We start from the raw sequence: 11,022 nt of genomic DNA, 5'->3' as shown, positions 1-11,022 counted from the left end.
CCATTTGTCATAGTGAGAAACTTATGGGGCCCAAAAAGCATGTGCACTGGGATCTTCTTCCAGTTGGCTCCCTGTACACATAAAATACTACATTGGCTGTGATTTTACAAGCAGATGAAAAAGAGAGGGGTTGGGTTTGTTATGCTCGGAAGAATTTCTTTTTCCATCAGTTGTCTATGGAAAAATGCCTTCTGGGTCAGTGCGTATCATGTGCCTAATACAAAAAGTTGTTGCAGCATTGTTTCAGCCACTGTGTGGAATGAGTTTTGGTGCAAGTTTAAAGCAGGTCTTTGATATGACATATAATGGTCTGTATTAAAAATTCACTAAACCAGGATGCGGCAGTCAGTCTTTTCCTATGGCTTTTATTGAAATGACTACAGTTGATTCCATGATTAAGCAGTTTCTTTACTGAAGTACTGAAAGGGATTGTTTGTGGTTATCTCCTGCCAGTATGAGAATATTTCCTGACGTTGGCAACTAATCATTCGTATTTTCACTTTCTCTCAGGTTCCCAGCTCAGCTGTTGAGATCCTCTATGTGAAGGAAGAAGAGTATCTGTAGAGATTCTACTTCCTCTTCTTTGTACAAAAATCCTAAATCAGACTTTTGCAATATCTTGGAAGAATTCAAAGAACTGAAAGCGGTGGAGCCTGCATGGAAATCTCTTGGCTCTTTCATGTTAATGTAACAGTTAACACTGCCCCCTGCTGGGCATTACTGACATTAAGATCTTCATGCATGCACAAACCTGACAATGGAGGAGCTGGCTCTTTCTTTATACTGAGTTCTTGATACTTTAACACTTCTGGATTGTACGTTGTAGTGCATACTTGAGAAGAGAACATTTTGTAGCTTTTATGTCTAGAAATGGAGACATAAAATATAAAGAGGACTTACGCTAAATATGCATTTTATGTCGTCTGTTTTATTGCTGGTGTTTTTATTTACTGTGTGCAGCTTGTTAACCACTGAGCATTTTTAGACAGGGTCATTACCAGCTAAGATTTTAATTTAGTTTAATTACATAACTGCAATATTTGTATGTAATTTAATATAATCTAGCAAAAAAGTAATTATACATGGAGAATATTTGCAAGTGAACTGTACTGTAACAGATTTTGCACTAAAGTAATTAACACTGGGTGGGAGTTGATTTTGCCATCAATAATTTCTAGTGTAATGTATTGTTGTAATTACACTGAGGATGCTGTATTATCACTCTTCTGTGCTGTAACAGTGCACATTTGTGATTATGATCATGCATCTACTTTAACACCATGCCTACATAGGATGTTAATGTGGTTAGCCGACTGCTGTTGTAGGCCTACTAATTGAGCCTATTTCTCTTGTTTGACTGTTGTTTTATTCCTGCAGCAATACAATTTTTTTCCTTTTCAGTGTTTCATTTGTGCAGCATGTGTTGTAATCACTTAACATTGTTACACTCAGGTTGTGATGTTTTGATGTCAATTAGACTTATTCTACGAACTTTTAGTGTTGGCTGTCATTATAGGCAAGCTCTTGTCTCTTTGGCTTAGATAAGTACAATGTGTAATATTCTCAATATATGACAAATTCAACTTTTTAATTGATTTTACCCTACAACATGAGCAACCATGATTCTGTCTTACACTCGATACATGTCATGTAATATTGAAAGGATAATATGAGTAGTCATATTGAGTGGAATAAATGTGAGCCGGGATTTGTGTGTGTTGTTTTTCTCCACTAGATGGCAGTGGTTACACACAGGAACCCATACAATCGTTTTAACTCGGCCAAGGCTTCACCAAGAAAGTAGGTATGTTGTCATTTCATATGGTGATGTACATAAAAGTGTTTAAAAAAAAATGACACATTCTTATGCTGAGTGTACAGAGACATCATGATAAGCAATATTTTATCTGTTAAAATTGCATGGAAATTGTTCGCTATCCCAAAGTAAGTATGCATTCTGTTATCTAAGGATACATAATTAGTTATTTTAATGTGTCAATGTGGTCTCTGGTTCAAATCCACATGCTGGCTGTGGCCTTCCTGTCTGGAGTTAACATGTTCTCCCATGCTTTTGCGGGTTTATTCTGGTTAATCTAGTTACCTTCCACAGTCCTTTTGCCCAGTGACAATTGGGACCAGCTCCGATCACCTTGCACAAAGCCGCTTTCTGACAAAGAAAGATTGTTATTGGAATTATTTGTGATTGAGTGATCTACACTTTGTGTATTGTCTCTCAACACAATTCCCCTGCAAGATGCAGCAGATGCTACATTGGTGTTTCTTCATACTGTAAATACTGTAAACATCACGCACAAAGGCAAATGAACCAGATTTAATCTAGTTAGAAAGAAAAAACAGGATGAAGTATATATATATATATATATATAAGAAGTATATACATATGTGTGTGTGTATATATGTGTGTATGTATATATATATATATATATATATATATATATATATATATATATATATATATATATTTATATATGCACACACACACACACACACACATATATATGAGTGACTATTAAAAACCAGTGCTGAAATCCCGCAGGCTAACAGGTGTCAGCCTGGGAGGCGGATTGAGTTCATTGGAAACTTGTACTTCTTAAACGGTGTAACCTGAAAACAAACTAAACACTAAAAGTTTATAATGCAGAATATCTGGACACCTCAGCTTTCCCCAGTGTAATATCACATCCTCCTTTAGGATGATGTGGGATCATCATATACATACGTCATACAGCAACACCTGTCAGGCATGTGATAAACTCAGTTTCTGGAACATTGTCAAACACAGACATCAAAAAGCAGAATGGATTTTGTCCTCAAAATAGAAAAGTCACAAAACAGCACTACAGTACTAAAGATAAAAACAAGTAGATTAGATCATCCTTCCTCAAAATACCTTAATAAAAAACGTTACTTAGCTTTGTTCAAACTTTTGGTGAGAATTAGTCTAAAAATTTATAATTTAAATATTCTTATAATAAAATTAAGGAAAAGGTATTCAAACAGTAATTGTGTGAAACCAAGTATTCCTTTGAAATATAGGTCATGAGTGATGTAACCATATTTTGTCTTAATGAAGTTTCATATTAACAGGATTTTGTTTCCGATCTGTAGACAAATGTAGAAACCTTCCAACAACGAAAGGAAGTGGGTTAAGTTATGGAAACAAGAAGAATCTGTAAGGTTTATATTTAACCCATGGCTTTCACATCCTTTCGCATATTAAGGTTTAGTGAGGCAAATATTCACCTTTATGATGTTGGTCCACCCTGGACCGGTCTTCAGTCTATCTCATGTCCAACACAGAGAGTCAAAGAAAAGCAAAACCAAAAGCACCTTTAATTCTGTCCTCATTAAGTGGATCTATATGTTTTCACTGATGTCCAGAAGCTGGGAAGCAGCATTTGCGTTTTTTAAGACTTTGGATTTTGTCTGAATGTGAAATTTACGATTTCATATGTAAAAGCTGTTTGTTTTGTTAAATTTGTCATTTATATGAGCTGGTGTTTACTTAATGCTTAAACTGTGTTGTTATGGAACATACTAACTAAAATAATATCCAGTCTTTATAGAATTAAAGTGAAGTGTTTTTAAGTACGAATTAAATTATCTTGTTTATTATTGCATACAATGAAAATACTTAAGAAGACATTTAAGGCCAAAATTTGGGTTGGGGTCCAAGAGAAAACAGAGAAGTCAGACTGAAGACGAGCACCATAAGAATAGTAAGTATAGTGATTTGGAAGCACACACCGAGCCCAGCAGCAGCTAACCGTTAAATCTGCCTCCACTTACTGAAGAATCATTATCATTTTTCTGGCATGTTTACATTGCCACCACTCATTTTGCAAAGGCTGTTTTTAGTTGGGTTGTCTTTCAAAATGCCAGCCCAAATAAAAGGAGACATAATGTTTATTCTGATGGATTAACTTACTAAAACTACTAAAAACGTCGTCCTGCCTCACCAACAAATGAACAAGTGATTCCTCCATAAAAATGAAGCATTTTTATCCCAAAAGATCAGTATTGCAAACAACATTCACAAGATAAGCAGTGAGTGGGCCAAGACACAAAACTTGCAAAAACACTGGTATGGCCCTTTAAGAAAAGCATGGTGTGCTCCACACTGCTCTCTGATCTCAAACTATTTTTGTCTTCAGCTCACCATGATGTGATGGGCATGTCTGTTTTGTTTAATGGGTGAACCATGTGCTGCCTGCAGGTGGTTACTCTTCACCCACCCATATAAACACACACGTGCGTGCACACGCACGGATATAAGGAAAAGACAATTAATTTGCGGCTTGTCACACCTTAGATTTCAGTGTTTTGTGTAGAGCTTCTGTCTAAAAAAGTAACTCTTTAATCAGTTCTTCCATCCTTTGACACACATCTTCCAATACAATTCAATTTATAATAAACTGGATCCTTTTATTTTTGTAAAGACCTCAGAACGAGGCAGCATCAGTGCATCAAATACCAATTAATGGCTCTACAAAAACAGTAAATGGTGTGCACCAAAGCTGTACAGTACAGTAAGGGTAGTAGGGCAAAGTTGAACTTGGATGTCTGTAAACTGTGGGAAGACTAGTTGGACCCCTGCTACCTGCAGGGTGAGGGTCATGGGGGTAGCCACTCTAGCATTACTCCTAACAAGCTTATCTGTGGGTATGTTTGCCGGATGACGACCATGTGGGCTCTTGGTCGTGTGGTTTTGAAGACGCTGTATGTTTTCCCTCATTCAACGGATTAAGAACGAACGTATTATTAAAAAATGATAAGGAGTGAGCTGTTCTTACTTCTTTATGTGATGTTTCTTCAAACAGTCTGAACAATGCAGCTGAAAATCCTGCTGGGTGACAGACCCTCAAATTAGGAATATGAGGGAATATTATAATAATATTAAAAGATTTGTAATGCAGGAACCGGGAAGTCATAAGTGTTCTTCCATCCATTCCTTCTGTACTTATCCGGAGTTGGGTCTCACTTGCAGCTGACACACTGTAGTCCTGACTTCCCTCTCCCAGCCCGATGATATATGGAAGCTCTCCACCCTGTTTTCAATTGGCCCTAAAACACCTTCTCAGTCGAACATGAACCGGAAAACTCCAATGCCAAGTCACAAGATGCCCAAACCAATTTAACTTGCTACTTAGGAGCTGAAAGAGCATCAGCTCCACTCTGTGCTCCATTCATATTTCCAGACTCTATTTTGTAAAAAAAAAACGTGACAGCTGAACACGCTTTTTTGGTCACTACCCAAAACTTAAGACCATAGATAAGGTTAGAATCTAGACTGACTGGTAAACTGTGGGCTCCTTCTTCACCACAACCGTTTGGGTTAATGTCCCCCATTACTACTGTCTCATACTTTATCCTCACTCTGTACTTGTACTTCTTGGCTTGGGCCAAAATTGCTCACTGGTTTAGTCTCAGACAACATTTTAGTGATTTGAAACTGTACCAGAAATAAAATTCACAGCATGAAACCTTGTTAATAGTTGGATGTGTCCTGTGAAAATTATTTTGGGGCCACACAGGGATTTTTTTGTCTCACTACCCCAAATAGGGGTAGTCGACTCAAGTCAATCAATGTTTCTAATACAACCATATTACATCACTTTTTGGTTGTCTAGCATTGCAATTCTAAGTCTCTCAGTCCCTCCAGGATTTTGCAGACGTTTTTATGATTTGTTTGTGGCCTTAAATTGATGTGATGCGTGTTGTGATGTTTTAAAATTTCTGTTTTAAATTGCAAGGTTGTGCAGAATTCACAGGGGATTGGTTAAATGAATTTTTTGCGATTGCACTATTCCTGGAGATTCCTGGAGGGTCCGGTCTCTGGTTTAACATTTCTGTTAAGAAACACGAATTTGGGTCTTTAAATTTAGCTGGTAGCTTAAATTTTATATACTGTATGTACATTTCAGGAAGGAAGATGTAGCAGAGATCAAAAATACTGGTTTTCAAACAGACTAACCAGGAGCCAACCGTGCTTGGATATCCGCTTATTTTAGTGAGTGTGCTTTGCATTTGTATAATTAATAAGATCATAAAGATTCAGTGCTCGTTTTACGTTCGTTAGTAGTAAGAGGCAGGGTGGCAGTGGCTCAGTGGGTAAAGTGGCTGCCCAACAACCACAGGGTCGGAGGTTTGCGCCCCACTCTTCCTAACCACATGTTGAGGTGTCCCTGGGCATGACACTGGACTCCTAACAACCCATCCCCATCCCCAGCACTGGGTGGGGTTGTGCCAGGAAGGACATCTGGTGTAAAAACTGTGCCAAATCAACATGCGGACTAATGATCTGCTGTGGTGACCCTGAGTTTCCTGGATAAGCCGAAAGGACAAGCAAACACACGCACAAAAAAGTAGCATGAGGCAATTCACCAATTCTTCCAACTGTGCTTCTGCTTTATGAACAACTTGATTCTTGCTTTTGCTTTATTTTGTTAATTTAGACAAGTGTGAAAGCTGAACATCGAAACTTCTAAGCTACATCTATAGGCATAGTATGTCTTTTCCTCTTTGTTGCTTACATTCATTTCTTCGAAACAATTTGGACACAGCTTGGAACTGCGGGGCACGAACCTCCGACCCTAAGCTCAGTGGGCTGCCACTCTACCAAGTACGCCACTGCCGCCCCCACTGACAGTACAGGCCAATTACTGTGCATTAATGTTCCCAAATTCAAATCATAAGATTCACCACAGAGGTTCACCTCTTTGCTGTTTTAAACACGTCCAACATTATGGGGGAAAAAGTTGTTCAAGCACTTTAAAGTCTTTGTTAGTCCAGGTTAGTCTACAATTTGGCACTATAATGTAGGTATTAAATAATAAAAAATTAATGAAGAAAAACAAATGAAGAAAAAAAAAGAGACAAGTGTGTGACAGTGATCAGTATGACCCTCTGATATTTATTATTGCTCTCTGTTCCAGTCGGGATCCTCTGGAACTCTGACATAAGGGCGAGGATCTGGGGGTGGTAGTGGGTAGCAGCTTTGAAGTTGGTGATGTTCGTGGTGGCAGTTCAAAATGGGACTTTTCATTTCGTAAACTGTTTTGCTCCAAATTTTATCTCAACGTTGTTATTTTTTAATCACGATAATCACATATTTACACTTGTGACTATTAAGATTAAGTCTTATCTTTTGATATCTAATTTAGTATTCACCGTGTGCCCCCCGTGAAATTCACCTGCCACCCACTCCAGAGTTTTCTGCAGGTGCCCCCTGGTCTGAGCAAGTTGAAAACATTAAGCAATGGGCTCAAAAGTTTGCATCATAAGAGACAATACGAGACAATGGAGGGAAGTAACAGAACAGGAGCTACTGGTGGGTTCAGTGAGTGACTGAGCTGAACACAAACACAGACACACTTCCACCACATACTCAGAGTGTATGTTCATTGCTAGCTAGATGAAACAATAGCTCACCTCTGTACACATGCAGTCCAGTACCTGGCATTTCAGATTTCAGATTTCTATGTACTAAATCTTTCTAATGATTACATTTTTCTTCAGATCTCAGTAATCAACTGGAATCATAGTCAAAATGTCTTTAAAGCTAATTTATCTGGATCATTAGAGACAGAACTCTCACCAGGGGATTGAACGACTCGCAGGAGAATGAGGAGAACTGAGCACTTGAACTCAGGCCTGTCGCATTTTTCTGCTGCTCCTCTGTGTGTAGAGGAGGAAGGTTGGAGGCGACGGGATAGAGAGAGGAGGAGTGTGTTCGGTGGACAGCCATTCATCCTGAGTTGAGGGAACGTTTCCAAATCTCCCCCCTGACATTCTTCTAGGCTCAAAGAAGCCCCAGGATAGAAGTGGCCCAAAACTGGCACAGACCGCCTCAGCGTTGCCAGGGACAGCCGCTCTGCCGAAGCATTGCAGGGGCCCGGCACTGTTTTGTCTTCCATTCTCACCTCACTTCCTGGTTTTAGAAAAGTGGGTTGAAAAATCAACCCGCAGAAGGACCCCATACTATATATGTCTACATGTCACCCTACACATCAACACTCTTCAATGGCAGTCAGTGCTATGCCCCACTCTAAAGCCAAAATCCAGCCAGCGTACACAGTAAATTCGCCAGCGGAAAATATCTAGTGACAAGGTCGATTGACTGTTCCAGAGTCATTCCAACATCAGGAAGAGTAAGATCAGCCTCTGTGTTGGTGAGAATATCTAGAGTTGGATTCACCAGTGTAAAATGTGCAGTGTCAAAGCAGATGAACACTTCAAGTGTAAGATATTCACTCTGAAAAGTGCTCTGGAAAACTCCGCCCACCTTCCACCTCATCTGCCATTTTATCGACCAACGCCAACGTCAACGGCACCTTGTGGGACTGTGGTAGCCCTCTTTTATGACACATTAAACATTAATATTTTATATCTTGGCCAAGTCTGTGTTTTATACTATTGTCTGTCACCGTACACTGGTGATTTCCAAAGTAGCTCTTGTTTTTTTTTTTTTGGTTTTTTAGTTAGTTTGGTGGTAGCTAGTCAAGCTAACATGACTAAAAGTGTTGTTCAGGGTGGTGCATAAAAAAATGATGTTACACAGGCTTCATGAAACTGGGTAAGATACATGGTGTGGAGGCAGAGCTCTATGCACACACACACCCACAATGTGCTACGAGAAACAAAAAATAGACCGAACAGGGAATCATTCTTTTTTTTATTAAACCGATTTTTTTTAATACCTTAGTAGATATTATCTTTAATGTAGTATTCTTCTTGGTCTTCCACCATCAAATCTGAGGACACTGAGCTGTGGAAGAACAGCAGTAATGCTGCTTTGTCAGTGATACTATATTTAACAAAATAAATCATATATTTATTATAAATAATATAAAGTTTTTAAGGTAATCATAAACTAGTGGACAGCCATGCTTTTGTGTAGACTGATAAAGAGATGCATTAAAGTACAGACTACACCATAGACATCAAAATAAGACAAACGTCATTGATACATCTGATTTTTAGTCATGTAAACTGGAATACAAAGGTCATCAACAACTTAGATCTCATCTATTACAAAGACTAAGAGTGTATCAAGTGTGCTGAATCTAGCAATGAATCCTCCGCCCATTCTCCACTGCTGTATTGCTACAGGGCCAGACTCACTGTGGAGCACCGAGCCAGTGCAGCATCTAGAAACACATACAGTATGTACACAAGGAACTCTGTACACTGGAGTATGCATGAGTCAGCATCGGGAGTCTGAAATGCCATGAGCCGTCATATTGTAAGCTCTTTAATTAAACAGATTAAATGAACAGTGTTGACTGGGGTTTGTGAAATATGAACAAAATAAGACGTTTTACGTGCTCAGACAAATCACCATTCGGTACCTTATGTGTTCTGTGGCAAAGCAAGTACCTTGTGTTACATATTTGATGCATTATGGGGAATAGAGACGATGCTTTTCCATTATTTTTCATTCAAATGGTCCTTTCTACATAATGTTAGGTATTAAGTGTATTTTGTGGAGTCATGCACCTCCTCATCCCAGGGCTTCCTGTCACAGATTCATCCCAAGTCAAACATATTCAGTGCCCATTGCAAATTAGGTGTATTAGGGAAATTTCTCAATGCAATGAACAAATCAAACCAGACGGACTTATATAGTTTATCACAGCTAATGTTACATGTGGTTCCTCCAGCTTATCCGTGGGCCCAAACTGTTCCAATTTTCTTTTATTACTTCATAGAACAGAATTCTAAAGCTTTTGTGTAGCATACTGGAATCCACTTTTCGCCTTACTGTGCAACCTGAAGCCTCAAGTCTTGCTGCAGGTCTTTTTGCAGTCCCTCAAGGTTTTTCTCTTCCTGTCTCCTTGGAAATCCCCTGATAGCTTCTTTTTTCTGACACTTCCAGGTGGTGTGGCCGCTGTTCCCGTTACGTTGAACTTGTGAACTAGGCCTCCAGTGGTGTCTCAAAAAACATTCAGGTTCTTCAGTCTTTTTTTATTCATTTTTATTATTCTTTATTTATACAGGTTCCCCTCATTGAGACACATTGAGTCTCATTTTCAATTGAGACCTGTGACCTTTCTGACCCTGTGAATTCTTTTGACTTAGCCATATTGCTGACGTGTAGTCAACAAACTCCTGCTTCGGGTATTTGATATGTTCAATCTGAATCACATCTGGTAAAACCAATGAAGCCCTTAATTTGCACAGGGGTTTAAACAATGTTTACTGCAACTGTAAGCTTGTGCTACATTGAGACGCAGAACCAGACCTTTCCGCTCTGCCCAGCTTCCCTTCCCTGCTCTGATACAGTCACCATTCGTCATGTTCCACGCTCTGCACAGCCCTTCAGGTACATGTAGTTGTAGTTTTCAAATTACAGTAAAAAAGAATATTACAGTGTGATCTCTGAATATCTCTGCATCAATGCTGTTCAGTGAGTTTGTGTCACTGGAAGCTTCCTCTGCCCTTTTTTTTTAATCACAAAACACTTTGCACACTGCATCTTTAAGTTACATTGTACATTATGAGCCAAAGTTTGCAAACCTTTTTAAATGTTCTCTCTTTTGGCATAAAAACATGATTGATAATTTTCATCCAATTCTAAAACTGCGATAAAGGGAAAACAATTAAATAAATATCTTATGAGACATAATAATACATTTTTAGAATCATTTATTGTGGTAAGTTATCCAGTCCTAAATATCTGTGAGGGGAAAAGTCGACCTTCAGTAACTGGTGTGACTGCAGTACAGGGATAAAGTGGAAAAACTTCCTCCCTGTACTGTACATTGGGTTGAGCAGATTTTAGGCCACATCTCTTTACTGAAAAGGTTCCGCTTCAGGTCCTTTCAGTTTTCTTAGGATTGAGCTCAGGTATTTCAGAACATTACATTCATTCGGCATTAGCTCTTGTGTTTAGGGTCAATGTCTTGCTGCATCAATCACTTTCTGTTAAGCTTCAGTTCATGGATCGATACCTTCACATTTTCCTGTAGAATTTGCTTATCCAATAAGAAATTATCGTTC

The 11,022-nt window shown here is 38.8% G+C and overlaps 1 protein-coding gene across 2 annotated transcripts in view; it reads left to right on the top strand.

The window, feature by feature from the left end:
* klhdc8a (kelch domain containing 8A) overlaps positions 1–1,702 on the top strand; it is a 48,674-nt gene extending 46,972 nt beyond the window's left edge. For both annotated transcript variants that reach the window (XM_067505571.1, XM_067505572.1), the window contains one exon: positions 511–1,702. In XM_067505571.1, coding sequence (XP_067361672.1) covers positions 511–564 — 54 coding nt within the window. In that variant the 3' untranslated portion in view covers positions 565–1,702. The remainder of the gene's footprint in view (positions 1–510) is intronic.
* The last annotated feature ends 9,320 nt before the right edge of the window (positions 1,703–11,022 follow it).

This window comes from Channa argus, chromosome 5 (assembly GCF_033026475.1).
Source record: "Channa argus isolate prfri chromosome 5, Channa argus male v1.0, whole genome shotgun sequence".
In the NCBI taxonomy this organism is placed as follows: Eukaryota; Metazoa; Chordata; class Actinopteri; order Anabantiformes; family Channidae; genus Channa; species Channa argus.
This window is presented reverse-complemented; position numbering and strand designations above follow the sequence as displayed.